The sequence below is a fragment of the Cebus imitator genome, unplaced genomic scaffold (assembly GCF_001604975.1).
Source record: "Cebus imitator isolate Cc_AM_T3 unplaced genomic scaffold, Cebus_imitator-1.0 Scaffold23, whole genome shotgun sequence".
In the NCBI taxonomy this organism is placed as follows: Eukaryota; Metazoa; Chordata; class Mammalia; order Primates; family Cebidae; genus Cebus; species Cebus imitator.
This window is the reverse complement of record NW_016107338.1, coordinates 11,760,828-11,777,737: the sequence shown is the minus strand read 5'-3', so window position 1 is coordinate 11,777,737 and position 16,910 is coordinate 11,760,828. Positions and strand designations below refer to the sequence as shown.

The window sequence follows — 16,910 nt, the reverse complement described above, 5'->3', positions numbered from 1 at the left end:
ATTTCAAAAACAAAACAAAACAAAAACAACAACAAAAAACAAAAATTCCATACTTTAAAGAAGAATAGTCTTATGTTATGTTCTTATGAAGATTAAAGTAACAATCTCAGAAAAAAAGTTATTCTAGGCAGTGTCTCATTCCTGTAATCCCAGCACTTTAGGAGGCTGAGGATCACTTAAGCCCAGGAGTTCAAGACCAGCCTAGGAAACACAGGGAGACCCCATCTCTACAAGTAATTTAAAAAATTAGCCAGATGTGATGGTGTGCACCTGTGGTCCCAACTATTTGGGAGGCTGAGATGAGGGAATCGCGGGAGCCCAGGAGGTTGAGGCTGCAGTCAGCTGCGATTGTGCCGCTGCACTCCAGTTGGGGTGACAGAGTGAGACCCCGTCTCTCAAAAAAAAAAGGGAAAAGAAAAAAGTTACTCTGATAGCTATGGATTGTTGAGATGTTTGCTGAAACTTAGTGTGCTTGATTATTATGGATTTATGAATTAGTCATTAACTCAAAAACATGGATTAAACTCATCCTGTATACTGGGCTCTGGGCAGTCCTGGGGCTATAAAATTGAAAGATAAAGTCCAGCCCTCACAGATACAACATCACAACAATTATGACCAAGCCTGAGGGGTTCTGAGCTAGAGTGTATTTGAGGTGCCTGGCAGTCAGGGCTGCTGGAGGGAGCAATGAGAAGGAAAATACAGAGGCCCCCTCAGACTCAGTTGGGGGACTAAGGGGAGCTCCACCAAGACAAGTGGCACGAGGTTTGTGGGTGGCTGGAGTGTCACCTACCAGTGAGAAAATTATTGCCTCAGAAATGGATTGGAATTATGTATGTAAATTCTGTTCATCTAGAACTTATCCCCATTTTCTCTGACTTCCTAGGTTCCTGATAGTTCGCTCTTTGAACTTTTTTGATTCTTATTTGTTTTGTTGGATCTTTGGGCTGCTTTCGGCTCCCTCCTGAACTATAGAATGCTTTGATCAAAGACATTATTGTATAATTGAAATGTTTGCTATAACATGAGTTGATATGCAGTAGTCGTAATGCTGTTACACAGTTATGCTCAGACAACTGTTAGCACTGTTATATTCTGTATCACTGCTTCTTGTCCTTTCCTTTGCTTGAGAGGTGTTTGAGACAAGCCAGGGCAACATGATGAAACCCTGTCTCTCCAAAAAATACAAAAATTAGCCAGACTTGATGATGTGCACCTGTAGTCGCAGTTTCTCGGGAGGCTGAGGTGGAAGGATAGCTTGAGCCTAGGAGGTCGAGGTTGCAGTGAGCCATGATTACACCACTGCACTCCAGCCTGGGCAGGAGGGCAAGACAGGAAAAAATAAATGCATGTTTGTTCAATATGCATCATCAGGACCCCTTTCATGAATATTCATAGCTCCTCCTACAACCTGTTGAATACCTATACTTGGCCAACTTCAGTATAAATCCCTTCCCGGCCTCTTCTCCTTCAAAGAGTTTGCTTTCAGTTTTTCAGCCAGAGGCTGAATCCCCTTCTTCTTTTTTTTTTTTTTTTGAATCCCCTTCTTAAGAAATAAAGATCTCCTTTCCAAAGGAGATCTCATGATTTTTCAGGTGACAGTCTCTAGCACTCTGAAGAGTGAGTGATCAGCTCCATTTATCCAAATCGGTCACCATCTGTGGGTGTGCAGCTATTCCTTGATGCCTGGGGGTCCACAAAGAAGGAGCTGTGCCCAGCAGATGACCAGGGGAAGCCCTGAGTCAATTCTCCTACATGGATCTTAAGACCCCACACCTTCCATGCAATCAAGACTTTTCCTCCTCTAGGGATACACATGGATTAACAAATTATAGCTGTAAATTACTGTTCTCTAGTAAGTCATACCAGTATCTGGGTGGACCTTTCTCAGAGAGATTCCATATAATTACAAAGTTAGGTAGAAAATCTTTGTCCAAACGCCATGCCAGTATGCTGTATGATGGCTTGGAGAGCAGGAAAGAAACTGCTCATGCAATCAGCCTCAAGGGAAAGGACAACTTATGACTAATGTCCCGGTGGCCAATTGTTCTGCCCCAGGAAAGCGCGTACAAAGGGCCAGAAGCCTCTCCTACCTGAGCAAAGTGTTTGCTATTTACTGGCAAAATCCTGTGTCCACCCTGAAAGATGTGTCTTTTTTTTTTTTTTTGAGGTGGAGTCTCGCCCTGTCACCCAGGCTAGAGTACAGTGACACAATCTCGGACACTACAATCTTTGCCTCCCGAGTTAAAGCGATTCTCTTGCCTCAGCCTCCCAAGTGACTGGGATTATAGGCATGTGCTACCATGCCCAGATAGTTTTTGTATTTTTAGTAGAGATGGAGTTTCACTAGGTTGGCCAGGCTGGTCTAGAATTCCTGACCTCAAGTGATCCGCCCACCTCGGCCTCCCAAAGTGCTAGGATTACAGGTGTGCGCCACCGCACCTGGCCGCTCTCCCTATTTTTTGTTCCTCCTTCTCCACTATACCTCCTTTTACCCAAAGCAAACCAATCCTCCCAGCAAAAATAATTGAAAGCCCATCTTCTTTTTTCTGTGTCTTGCAAATTTTGCAACCTTAGGCTTCTATGGAAAATCAATGTCTTTTCCTGAGTTACTGCTGGCTCTGCAGAGAGGACTCCTAAACTCAAGTCTTGCTTGCTTCTCCCCCCAGCCCCACACCCACACCCCCTGAGAGGAGGCAAGCTTGGATCTTTGGGTGGCAGTGAGACCTCCATTGACTCTGGCTTTCTCTCAGAGCATAAACTCAAACATACCTCCATGCTGAGGATTAATTTCTTCTGAAATCCCACATCTGAGCTATGCATAGAAGTTGTACTCCTGTGAACACATTTTTTTTCACTTTATTTATTACCTTGCATTCACCCTCCCACTGCCTGGGTCACATTAGCACTCTGACCTTGACTGATAGCAAAGTCATCCCTTCATCTCTTGCCCAAATTTACAAGTATTATATCAACACTGTGGGCAATGTGGGTTGGGGAGTTCAGGTTTATTCTCTCTCTACCCTGCCCTACCGTAAAGTCAGGGTTTTTAAATTTTTTTTTTACATCAGATAGATGGTACATCTCTTCATGATGCAATCTGCTGAACTATGCAACCATCATAGTAAAAGTAAGGGTTTCTAAAAGTGAGACAGGGTCTCGCCCCGTTGCCAAGGCTGGGGTGTGGTGGTACAATCTCTGCTCGCTGCAGCCTCGACCTCCTGGGCTCACGAACTCCTCCACCTCAGTCTCCTGAATAACTAGGACCACAGACACACACCACTAGGTGTGGCTAATTTTTGTATTTTTTGTAGAGAATGGGGTTGGGGGGGGATCTCACTATGTTGCCCAGGCTGGAATCAAACTCCTGAACATGATCCTCCCACCTTACCCTCCTGAAGTGCTAGGATTACAGGAATGAGCCATGGTGTCAGCCTGTGTGTATTTCTTGACTTGGAGCAAGTGGCCCTTCATTCTCTGCCCTACTTGCCTCGGCAATCACATGCCTACAGTCACTCTTCACTCTAGCCACACTGGCTGTATCGGCCAGACAGGAAGCAGGGAAAGCAGCTGGGAATCAGCCACAGAGGCCCCAAGCAGGCATTTTCCAAGTGGGGTCACACACCCAGGGTGGGAGGGGAGCAACATGCCCCATTTGCTGCAGAAAGAAACTGCAATTGCCGGGCACAGTAGCTCACGCCTGTAACCCCAGCAGTTTGGGAGGCCGAGGTGGGCGGATCATGAGGTCAGGAGTTTGAGACCAGCCTGGTCAACAGTGAAACCCCGTCTCTACTAAAAAAATAAAATAATAGTAATACAAAAATTATCCAGGCATGGTGGCAGGTGCCTGTAGTCCCAGCTACTCAGGAGGCTGAGGCAGGAGAATCACTTGAACCCGGGAGGTGGAGGTTGCAGTGAGCCAAGATCGCGCCACTGCACTCCCAGCCTGGGTAACAACAACAACAAAAAAAGAAACTGCAATTAGAAACTGCAATAGGTAGAACATTTATGCTAACTTTATCTAAAAAAGAAACAAAGCTTTACCAAGATTTAATATGTGGATTGTCACTGGCTGCTCACATGATCCGGTCTGCAGACAGCCGAGTGCCACGCTGGGACAGGGCCCTTTGCTTTCATTCCCATGGAACTTGCCCATGCCCCTCAGGTTGTGTGTGCCCTGTTCATTGCTGCACAGATCATATTAGCAGCTTTCCAAAAGCAGTCCTCACAAAACAGACAAGCAGCTTTAAAAGAAAATCCTGCAGAGAAACCTCAGACTGTGGATAAGACTATTAACACAGCACAAGGAAACAAGAAAATGCAAGAATGCTTCCCTGTACCTGGTACAAGCTCTTAATCAGCCACATTTGGAGGAAAAACAATGGTGAGCTAGTCAATTATTACTCTGGACTAAGTCAACAAATTCAAAATTATCAAAAAGATTATTGAAATAAGGATTTACATTCACTATAATTAACAACAAACCTCATCATATGTGAATACTGGATTCTGAGCACTAAGCCTGGTGGGGTCTCTTTCTCGAGTGACAGATATTCAAGCCCAGCCCTGAGATACACTCAGCTTAGGACAAATCCTTCAAGTTACTTCATCACAAAGTGTTAAATCAACATTTTCAAAAACAAAGAAACATAGGCCAGGTGCAGTGGCTCATGCCTGTAATCCCAACACTTTGGGAGGCCAAGGCAGGAGGGTGGTTTGAGTTAGGAGTCCAAGACCAGCGTGGGCAACACAGTGAGACCCCGTCTCTACAAAATTTTTAATTAGCCGGGTGCAGTGGCTTGCATTTGTGGTTCCCGCTATTGAGGAGGCTGAGGTGGGAGGACTGCTTGAACCCAGGAGGTTGAAGCTGCAGTGATTCTACCACTACACTCCAGCCTGGGTGACAGAGCAAGACCCTGTCTCAAACAAACAACAGAACCCAAACCAAGAAGCATATGTTTCCTGGACCTAGAAACAATGACGCCTAGTACAAATGAGCATACCTAACATTCAGATCCTAATTTCATTTTTTCTTTTTTTGAGATGGAGTCTCACTGTCGCCCAGGCTGAAGTACAGTGGTGCAATGTCAGCTCACTGCATCTGCCTCTCGGGTTCAATCAATTCTCCTGCCTCAGCCTCCCGAGTGACTGGGATTATAGGTGCCCACCACCATGCCCAGCCAATTTTTGTATTTTCAGTAGAGACATGGTCACATTCTGTTGGCCAGGCTGGTCTCAAACTCCTGGCCTCAAGTGATCCAACCCCCTCAGCCTCCCAAAGTGCTGGGATTACAGGTGTGAGCCATGGTGCCCAACTGGATCCTAATTTTTGAACACCATTTTCCATTACAAGGTTTCAGGGTCTGTCAAATAAATGGCCAGTGCCAGGGCTGGGGCAGAGAAAGTACAAGATGGTCCTTTTTCTTCTTGTTCCAGAAAGAAAGTACACAAAGACTGATGGAGAGATGTAAATAAACACACAAACCAGCTTATGGGGCTCCCACTGGCCAAACTGAGGACAATTTGAGCATAATTTAAAAATTTTAATGATGGTAACACATTATTACACATTGAATAAATGAAGAATTTGGGCATCATGGTGATATCTCACATAAAAGAGAATGGGAAGCTCTTCTTTACAGAGACTATCAGCTAAGATGGAAATTTTAATAAATTTGAAAATGACCATTTTGCAACCCTCAGCATAATAACTTATTCAGGTGAAGACCATCAGGGAATATGAAAACTATTAGGTAAAATATACTGGGAAACAGGACGTTCACACTGTGCCAAGTATCCCAACACTACCAGGTTCCTTAAGCATCAGGATACACAGGTGCCTTTACTATGGAGAGAATTGATGGATAGCCTTTTAACCGAGTGATCAAATTTAGTATTCATAATAATGCAACAAAGTGACATTCTGTGCCTCCTCACTAATGCCATACAAGTACACAAATTAGCTAGGTAGTATTTCTGCCCACAATGTTTAACCAGAATCCAATCAAAGCAAACAATTAGAGAAACCTAACTTATATGCCAGGCTACAGATGACTGGCCTGGACTCTTACAAAGTAACAACGAAACAAAAGACAAAAGACAAAAAAAAAAAAANAAAAAAAAAAAAAAAAAAAAAAAAAAAAAAGGCAGAGAACTGTTTAGACAAAAGGAGACTAAAGAGCTATCAAAATTCAATGCACCCAGCAAGCACTCTGGAAAGCCAAGGTGGGTGGATCACCTGATCCCTGGAATTCAAGACCAGCCTGGGCAACATGGCAAAACCTTGTCTGTACAAAAAAATACAAAAATTAGCTGGGCATGGTGGTGGTGCATGCCTGTAGTCCCAGCTACTTGGGAGGCTGAGGCAGGAGAATTGCTTGAACGCAGGAGGCAGAGGTTGCAGTGAGCTGAGATCATGCCACTGCACTTTAGTCTGGGTGACAGAGCAAGACTCTGTCAGAAAGAAAAAGAAAGAAAACAAAAAAGAAAGAAGGAAGGAAGGAGGGAAGAAAGGAAGGAAGGAGAAAGAGAGAAATCCTGGAAATGTGGTGATGAGAAAGGAATAACAAAAAAAACAATTAATTGTACATTAATGTCATTGACATTATCTTTAGTGGACTGTTCCATATTAGTGAACATTTTTAAAAGCACACTGAGTTTGTCAGGCTTCCTCCTGTCCTACTTTGATTCCTCTGTTTGTTTCCCATGAAGTGTTGCAGTTCCTCAGCCACACACTTTCTTGGCATGGTTTTCAGGAACACAACTTTTAGGGTTAGCAAAACGATGCTGCTTTTTTTTTTTCTTTCCATCCATCTGAGCATTACTATAGTGGAACAAGATAACTTATTTTCCTAACCAAGTATACCATCTTCTTTTTATTAAACATTCAAGATTAATGAATACCATTATTTGTTTGAGAAAAGCTCCTTTATGATTTTTTCTATTATACAATGTTAATGTCTTCTTTTGCATTTTTCCCTTATAGAGGATATTTTTTGTCTTGGAAAAAGTGAGCATTCTTCTGAGAGAAGTAAATGACGAACCTCACGGTACATCACAGACACATGTAGCTGGTGGAAATTCAGAAATGTTACTTCATACAGTATATTTAATGACTGGCTGGGTATACCTTTTGAATTAGGAATTGTGTTCTGCTGCATTTAATAGGAACCCCCTTTCTGCCCATGGCCACTGCTGCAGAAGCATCATTAAAGTCTCTCTTCCCACTGCTGTCATGTCTGTCAGTCTCCTAAAGAGCTGAGCAGCTGCGGCGGCTCTTCACTGGAGGGTTGAGCTTTGGTATGACTGATAAGACTCTGAGGAGTCATTCTAAGCAATGGGGAATGCTCACAGACTGTGTGGTCATGAGACATTTCAACACCAAGTGCTCCAGGGTTTTTGGGTTTGTCACCTATGCCACTGTGGAAGAGGGGATGCAGCCATGAATGCAGCCATGAATGCAAGGCTGCACAAGGTGGATGGGAGAGCTGTGGAACCAAAGAGGGCTGTCTCAAGAGAAGGTTCTCAAAGACCAGGTGCCCACTCAACTGTGAAAAAGGTACTTGTTGCTGGCGTTAAAGAAGACACTGAAGAACATCAGCTAAATGTTCGTAGAGACAGTAGGATAAATGTGAACACTGCTAGATTACTGGTATGAAGGGGTTATTCTTTTTTGTATGTGTGATGATGGTACTGGAGCTGTGTAACACGGCCAAGTTTTTTTTTTTAATCATTTAAAGATCTATGCTGAAATATATCTACATGAAATATGTGCTTTGCTTCAAAACAACTAGGGGTTAGAGAGTGGGAAAATAGAAGAAATAATTGTGAGTTGATAATTCTTGACATTAGGTGATGGGCACATCTAGAAGATATGACTAGAAAATACCTTCCTACAAAGCTAAAGCCTCATTTATATTTGTCTTTAACATATATAGCGTTGAAAAGAAAGAAACAACAAAATGAAGTCTCTCTTTCATTACCTACCCCCAAGCTCTTAGAGGCAAACTCTATTGCCATTTTTATATTCTGTATCTTTTCAGAGTTAGATATAAGTATGATATAAGCATGCATTTTATGCCTTGACTTTTAATAGTTAAGATACCAATTTTTTCCTTCTCAATTTTTTATCTCCTCTTGAGGTTTATAATTTGCCAAAGACCAGTCTTAGTTGTTACAAAAATGAAAAAAAGAGTAAGTAGACATCTAAATATTAGTATATCTGCTTTCTTAACTAGAAAATTTTACAAATCATAGTTTTATTTTTCATTTATTCTATCTATATTAGTTGTAAAATAGAATCTGAATTTTTTCTTTTTTTGAAACAGGATCTCGCTCTGTTGCCCAGGCTTATCTCAAGTGATTCTCCCACCTCAGCTTTCCCACGTGCTGATATTACAGGTGTAGGCCTCTGCATCTAGCCTGAATATTTTAATTTTTTTTGTTTTGAGACAGAGTCTCGCTCTGTTGCCCAGGCTGGAGTGCAGTAGCACAAGCTCAGCTCACTGCAACCTCTGTCTCCCAGGTTCCAGTGATTCTCCTACCTCAGCCTCCCAAGTAGCTGGGATTACAAGTGCCCACCACCATGTCTGGCTAATTTTTGTATTATTATTATTATTTTTTAAAGATGGGGTTTCACCATGATGGCCAGGCTGGTCTTGAACTCCTGACCTCAGGTGATCCACCCACCTCGGCATCCCAAAGTGCTAGGATTACAGGTGTGAGCCACTGCGCACAGCCAATTTTTGTATTTTTTGTAGAGACAGGGTTTCGCCATGTTGGCCAGGCTGGTCTCAAACTTCTGACCTCAACTAATCCTCCTGCCTCAGCCTCCCAAAGTGCTGGGATTATAGGTGTGAGCCACTGTGCCTGGCAGAATATTGGAATTTTTAAATAAAAATTTAAAAATACACTATATACTGTGACCTTGATTATTTCCTCCCTTAAAAACAAACAAAGTTGCTATAATATAAAAGTTATTCCTGACTAGGCACAGTGGCTCATGCCTGTAATCTTAACACTTTGAGAAGCCAAGGCAGGAGGATCACTTGAGCCCAGGAGTTTGAGACCAGCCTCGCAACATAGTGAGACATTGTCTCAAAAAATTTTTTTTTAATTAAATTTAAAATTTAAAAAAGTTATTCCTATAACTTTTCTAACAATACAGGTAAGTTAGCCAACCACAGGCCACATCAGGACCACATATAGGTTACAATAAATGAGACTGCCTAAAGCATTTAGGACAAAGTAATAACTTTGACACTATTATAGTCCAAGTCTTGCCAAATTGACAAAAACTTCATTTCACAAGAACTTCTTCCCTTCTAAACAATCACTAAAACACACATATACACATATGTGATGGTTGAGAAGGGCATACATTTTTCTTTAAAGCGATAAGGTAATTTTTATCAAGTTAATTTTTTTTTTTTCGAGATGAAGTTTTCACTCTTGTTGCCCAGGCTTGGAGTGCAGTGGCACTATCTTGACTCACTGCAACCTCCACCTCCCAGGTTCGAATGATTCTCCTGCCTCAGCCTCCCAAGTGGCTAGGATTACAGGCATGCGCCACCACACCCAGCTAATTTTTTTGTATTTTTAGTAGAGATGGAGTTTCACCATGCTAGCCAGGCTGGTCTCAAACTCCCTGACCTCAGGTGATCAGCCTGCCTTGGCCTCCCAAAGTGCTGGGATTATAGGTGTGAGCCACCACGCCCAGCCTGAAGTTAATGACTTTTTATTGCCTAGGTGCAAATGTTGAAATCTTTGCTATTCTCAAGTGACTAGAATTAACTTGAGAAATACTAACATAAAAATACCAGACATCCTTAAAGGCATGCTTATTTGTTTTATTGTGTAGGTTAAATCAACAAAGTAAAAGAATAATTATTACTGCACTCCAGCCTGGGGGATAGAGTGAGACTCTGTCTCAAAAAAAAAAAAAAAAAAAGAATTGCTAAATTTTCCATCATATATGTATTTTATTTTTGAGTCGAGGTCTCACTGTTACCTAGGTTGGAGTGCAGTGGCGAGATCACAGCTCACTGCAGCCTCAACAAGCTGGGCTCAAACAATCCTCCCACCTTAGCTTCCCAAGTATCGGGACTACTCAATACATGACACCATGCCTGGCTAACTTTTGTATTTTTTGTAGCAGGGTTTCACCATGTTGCCCAGGCTGATCTGGAACTCCTGATCTCTAGTGAGCCACCCTCCTCTGCCTCCAAAAGTGCTAGGGTTATAGGCATGAACCACCGTGTCCAGCCTTCCATCATATATATAGATGTGTGTGTGTGTGTGTGTGTGTGTGTGTGTGTGTGTGTGTGTGTGTGTAAAATAACTTAATCCTCCAATAAGTTCCCAGGCCATTTCTTCTGCAGAAATAAGTATGAAGTCATAGGGTATCCAATAATATTAAGAAAGGAAAAAAGAGCATAGCCTTCTTCTTGATGTTAGGTTAATCTTGTATAAAGGAAAATCCCTAAGTGAAAAGAATTATGGAGCCAATTCAGATGATACAAATGTACAAAATTTTCAGTTGCCTAACACCTGAAAACATGTTTGATTCAACCAATTGACTTCTGACCATCACTGTGTAATGCAACCTGCTAAAGTAATCTTTCAACTGTCAATTTGATGGCTTTCTTAAGAAAACAGTGATATGCATAGAATGATTTGAAGCGTCCGTCTCTCTCTTTTGTTAACTTTGGCTCTGTGTTTACCAGATCATGTCTAAAAAAGTGCTTCAAAAGTGACTTCTAACAAAATAATATTTAAATCACAGTGTATCTCATTTAAGTAAAAGTATTTTAAGTCAATAGCTTCCTCAGGAATATTCTGTCTTCTGACACCATCATTTGAATATCACAGTTTGCAAAGAGCTTTTCCATTCATGATTTCATCCAGTCCTTACTACAGCCACCCCAAGATAGGTACAATTCCCATTTTTTTTAAGGTAAGAAAATGAGATTGGTCTTGAAGCCAAGTTATTTCACGACCAAAGCCCACGCTCTCCCCATGAAATTGAGAAGGAACAGGCTACGGAGTGAATCCTTGAAAGCAAGTAATGTTTTAAGTACTATTATAATTTGTAGATTGTGTTTCATTGGCTCCCAATGAGCTAGGATTAAATGCTTTTAATCCCATGTGTACTCATGCTGAAGTAGCTATAAGTATATAAAAACCATATTTATCTGCACAGTCATTCAAACCTTTATTAAGTACCTACCATACGTACAATCCTGCACCAAATATTAAGGGAATACAAAGATGAATTTGTAAATGGTGCCAATTCCCAAGGAGTTTACAATTTAATAAAAGTGAAAAGTAATTTAACATGAACTGTAGGAAGGAAATTACAAGTTAACATTTGCCCCTGATGAAGAAAAATAACCTTATTTTTCAATTTAAAACACAAATTGCCAGTTGGGAAACACTGCTATTATGTACACTTATATGAGTTCATCCTTTTACAATTATGCTGATTGTTTTTAGAAAAGAAAATGTCTTATGCTGTAACAGCTTTATGATTGGCTTCAAATTTTAAAACAAAAATTTGCTTAAAGAAAAAAAACTATAGATTCATAAAATCAGATTAACATTGTACACAGAGAGACAAAGTGTGTTTGCAACAATATGTAAAAAGTTGAACACACCTGGGTCTAGCAGTAAAGAGTTAAATCTGAATTATTTTGGATACTTTCCTTAGCCAAGTTATTATGTACCATTTCATCATATATAAAACAGGAATACTTGCCCCCAATTTAGATTATAACTCACACATGCCATAAATACTTCCATCTGTAATAATGCAAAAGTTTAAAAAAGCTAGTATAAAAACGTTCCTAATAATTTACATATCAAAAATAGTTTGGACTAGAACTAAGGATTAAAAGAAAAAGGGATGATGGTGTAGACAATTTAACAGTAAACTTTCAGTGCAAAAATAAAATTTGTAAGTATTTTTTTCTTTAGTTTTAAAAATGGCTCAGAGTAGCAAAATAAGTTCAAGGATTTATTCTGTGAAATGTATTTCAGAGAAAAAGAATGGACAAATAGTATAATTAAAAATACTTATTGATTCACACTTTCCAGAAAATTTTAAAAAGTAAATCACCAAAGACCAATATTTCTCTCTGCTTTCAATACTAAGCCATTTTTTCTACTAAAATTAATGAAACAACATATATTTTTATAACAGTTTGTGAAAGCTGTGATTCTCAAACACTTTTAAAAAATACAAAATCATAGTTGCAAACAGATTGTATATAATGATTTTTAAAACTGAATAGGCAAAGCCTTACTCTAACTGATCAAATGACCAATAAGCTGGATTCAGGCTTTTCAGGCTACAGATGACTTTGCTCAACTGCCCTGCACATATCAGAGGTGTCCCCACAGATGTTCTAAACACAAATGCAGCTGCTGACACCCTGACGCTGCAAACAGCAGCAAGGGCATAGAGAGGAGACCTTGATGGTTCAATGTGATTCTTCAACAGATTTCTCTTCTCCACTCTCTTCATCAGCTTCACCTTTTTCCTTGTAAGAATCCTGGCTGTTGGTATCAATAAAATAATTTTCTTCCCCATTTTCTCTCTCTTCTATTTTTTCTTCTTCATTAAAGCTAGGGGAAGAAATTTATCAGTCTTTCAAAGGAAAAATGAGTTGGTTTAAATGAAAAAAACCCTCTGCAAGTATGCCACCGTGTAGCCAGTCTTCCTCAAGTGTATGAGTTCCAATTCGTTATCAAGAAAACAAAAACAAAAGCATAAACAGAAAATGCTATAAAAGTGCCATCTGAGACTGGGCATGTTGGCTCATGCCTGTAATCCCTGCACTTTGGGAGGCTGAGGCCTGGCCAGCATTTAGTAGAGACCAGCCTGTCTCTACTAAAAATACAAAAATTAGCCAGGCCTGGTGGCAGGCACCTGTAGTCCCAGCTACTTGGGAGGCTGAAACAGGAGAATCACCTGAACCCAGGAGGTGGAGGTGCAGTGAGCCGAGATTTCGCCACTGCACTCTCCAGCCTAGGCAACAAAGAGCAAAATTCTGTCAAAAAAAAAAAAAAAAAAAAAAAAAAAGTCAGCAATTGAGAAATTTAATATTCCTGAAAACTAATTTATCTATTTAGTTCTTTATTTATTATTATTTCTTGAGATGGAGTTTTGCTCTTGTTGCCAAGGCTGGAGTGCAATGGTGCAATCTCGGCTCACTGCAATCTCCGCTTCCCAGGTTCAAGTGATTCTTCTGCCTCGGCCTCCCAAATAGCTGGGATTACAGGCATGCACCACTACACCTGGCTAATTTTTGTATTTTTTAGTAGAGGCAGGGTTTCTCCATGTTGGTCAGGCTGGTCTCGAACTCCCAATCTCAGGTGATCCGCCCACCTCGGCCTCCCAAAGTGCTAGAATTCCAGGTGTGAGCTACCACGCCCAGCTGAAAACTAATTTACTTCAAAATTTGAGTGATTGATTCTTTAAACATCATTTGAAAACATTATTTTTGTTACTTATGTCAGTAAGAAATCTAAGTTATTCTGCGTTAAAAAAAATACTTCACAGCCGGGAGCGGTGGCTCACGCCTGTAATCCCAGCCTCAGTGGGAGGCTGAGGTGGGCAGATCATGAGGTCAGGAGTTCAAGACCAAACTGGCCAACATGGTGAAACCCAGTCTCTAAAAAATAAATAAATAAATAAATAAATACTACTTCACCACGAGAACGTGAATGTGTCACACATGTTAAAATATCAATATGTTTTAAAACAGTTCACAGGTCTTTTACTACTGGGTAAAATATTTTTTAAAACGATATAGAACAAAAATATATACATCATACAAAATTGTATGCTTTCCTGCAGGTAACGATTTTTTCAAAGGTAAACCATTGAGAAATCTTATATATGTTACCTTTCTTTGTCTTCGGTGACACTTTTCGTCTCCTGATTGTTGAAGTACTCAAGTACTTTTCCACTTTGGCCTTTCTTTGAAACAAACTCATCAGATATTCCTAGTGCTTTTAGGGTAACAGAATAATGCTTTTCTGCTGCCATTCTTGCATTTTTCTACAGGAAAGACAAACCTTTTTAGAGGAGAACAGAAGACTTTAAATTTTCATTAAAAAAGGAAGGATTAAAAGCACCAGTAATAATTAAGTTCGGCAGTCACAGCTGGTTAAAAATCTGAATACTCTATGAACAACAATTACACTTCTAGGAATATACCCAGAGAAGCTTCCACATATGTGTCCCAGGGGAGGACATGTACAAGAATGTTCAGGATAGTACTGTCCTTCAATAACTCCAAACTGGAAATCACCCAAATATCTATTAGTAGCAGAATGGATAAATAAATTGTGGTCTATTCCTACAGCAGAGTAAAAATAAAGCAATGAAAATGAATGAATGACAGTTACATTCCACAACATGGATGGATCTCACAAACAGTGGGCAAAAGAAGCAAAACACTAACAAGTGCATATTGTATGATCTATATAAAGTTCAGAAATAGGCAAAACAACTATATTGTTTGAGGATAGGTACACACACTGTAAAACTGCAAGGAAAAACAAGGAAGTGCTTATCTTGAAAGAATGGTGCTTACCTCATGGGGAGAGGTAGAGGGCTGTGATCTACAAGGGCATACAGGGTTTTTGGGGTGCTGGCAAAGGTTTATGTTAACACAGGTGGTGACCACATAAGATTGATCTATAATTTTTTTTATATTGTACCTAGGTTTTGTATACTTTTATAACTGTATAAAGATATCCGAAAAAAATGATTTCATGCAATAATTGTCAGAGGATTCTTTTTTTTTTTTTTTTTTTTTTTTTTTTTTGCTTTTTTTTTGAGACAGGGTCTTGCTTTGTCACCCAGGCTGGATTGCAGTGGTGTGATCACAACTCACTGCAGCCTCAACCTCCTGGGCTCAAGCAATCCTTCCACCTTAGCCTCTGGAGTAGGTAGGACCACAGGGACTTGCCACCATGCCCAGATAATTTTTGTATTTTTTGTAGGACGGGGTTTCACCATGTTGTCCAGGATGGTGTCAAAGCCCTAGGCTCAAGCAATTCACCCACCTTGGCCTCCCAAAGTGCTGGGATTACAGGTGTGAGCCATGGCACCCAGCCACATTCTTTTATGTATCTACTGTAATTTTTACTCTTTAAAAGCCATATCCCCAATCCATTAAAGATGATAAAAGCATCAGTGTTGTAATCTTTACTCCGTGGAGGAAGCAAGGATATAACAAAAGAATACGAATTTAGAACTGGGTTCAAATTTGTAGATTGTCACTTCTTGGCCTTGAGATATGTTGGAATTGTGATGACCTCTCATACCTGGGGCAAGTTGGAAGTCATCACGGTTCCAGAGACGACAGGCTTTATGGAGCCACAAGGTGGGTTCACACTAGTGCCTCAGCTTTAGTCCATTTTAGCTCCTATGAGTGCATCTGAACTGTAAGAGGGCCAAAAATTGCCCTCTGGACCTCCAACTAAAGCAAGGTGACTAGGAATGACCCAGTTCCAATGTATCAATGGCATTCACACTGGGAAGGGTGTAGAAGAGCACCCAGTCTAAACCCCATATTTAATCAATAAAGAAACCAAGTCTCCCCAAGCCCCTGCCTCAGGGGTGAAATGGTTTGATTAAGGTCACGAGGCTAGTGAGTGGTAGAACCAAGTCTCTTAACCATTTCCTGGGTCTTTTCTATTACATCATGCTGTTTTCTCTAAGTGGTAGTGGTCATCCTAGAATTTGAAGGTGACCTCAAGCCTGACTTGAGCAACGTAGTTGTCAGCTATTTGCCAAATCTAGTATAATAAGGGACCATCGAGTCTAGTGTTACACAGGAAAACCCAAAATAGCAAGGACTGATTACAATGGATAAAACTATCACCAGTGCATTTCCTGAGACTCTGGAAAACTGAAAAAGCTGCACTCAAACTGCTGCTAAAATGCACTCTCTGTGAACAACAACAATATTTTTTAGAAAAGTAAGCAAAAATCCATCTAGAGTCTGAGTATCGGCAGAGAAGCCTTGGGGAACTGAAAGGAAGCAGAAAATGAGAAATAAGAACTATACCCCAATGATGACAGAGAAGAATAAAGAAACCCCAAACCCAGCTCTGAATGCATTACAAACAGTATATTCTGACTTAAGCAAATTAAATATATAAGACATTAAGAAGACACTAGTCAAAATTTGTGCCTGTAAGCCTTCATCCGACTTTGGTTTAAAATTCAATTTAACATCTTCTCAGTTAATTAATCCTGTGATTTCCAAGAAACAGGACAACATGGTTTATCTATAAAGAATCACCTGCTTATTGTGTTAGGGAATCACTCAGCAGCAGCAAGATATAGCTGCAAGCAAATTTATTAAGTACCAGCTGTTAATTAGCAGCAACAGACTACAAGAAAATAGACCTCAGGAAAAAATATACTTAAAAAAAAAAAAAGCAATGGTGATTCACTGCCACAGTAACTCTGTATATAGAATTAATTATCTTTTTTTACATCAAATTAAATAATGCATAACTGTTCCTAATTGAGACAAATATTCCCACCCCCCAATCTCACCATGTAAAAGAACTATAAAGACTATGAAATAAAAGGAACAGTTAAGGCTAGGCACGGTGGTTCACACCTGTAATCCCAGCACTTTGGGAGGCTGAGGCAGGCAGTTCACCTGAGGTCAGGAGTTCGAGACCAGCCTGGCCAACATCAAGAAACCCCGTCTCTACTAAAAATACAAAAATTAGGCCACCTGCAGTGGCTCATGCCTGTAATCCCAGCACTTTGGGAGGCCAAGGAAGGCAGATCACGAGGTCAAGAGATTGAGACTATCCTGGCCAACATGGTGAAACCCTGTCTCTACTAAAAAATACAAAAATTAGCTGGGCGTGGTGGC

At 40.5% G+C, this 16,910-nt stretch overlaps 1 protein-coding gene and 1 non-coding gene across 4 annotated transcripts in view; both read right to left on the bottom strand.

The window, feature by feature from the left end:
- Positions 1-3,060: 3,060 nt before the first annotated feature.
- On the bottom strand, positions 3,061-3,128 carry LOC119470158. The gene has a single exon (XR_005199033.1). It is a non-coding gene; the product is annotated as a small nucleolar RNA SNORD77 (small nucleolar RNA).
- Positions 3,129-11,190: 8,062 nt separating this feature from the next.
- FAM161A (FAM161 centrosomal protein A) overlaps positions 11,191-16,910 on the bottom strand; it is a 34,899-nt gene continuing 29,179 nt past the window's right edge. For 2 of the 3 annotated variants that reach the window (XM_017522196.2, XM_017522197.2), the window contains 2 exons: positions 13,908-14,062; positions 11,191-12,624 (listed from right to left, as the gene is read on the bottom strand). In XM_017522196.2, the coding sequence (XP_017377685.1) occupies positions 12,480-12,624; positions 13,908-14,062 (300 nt within the window). In that variant the 3' untranslated portion in view covers positions 11,191-12,479. Of the gene's footprint in view, positions 12,625-13,907; positions 14,080-16,910 lie in introns of all 3 variants that reach the window. The other variant, XR_001823088.2, reaches the window with a different exon arrangement.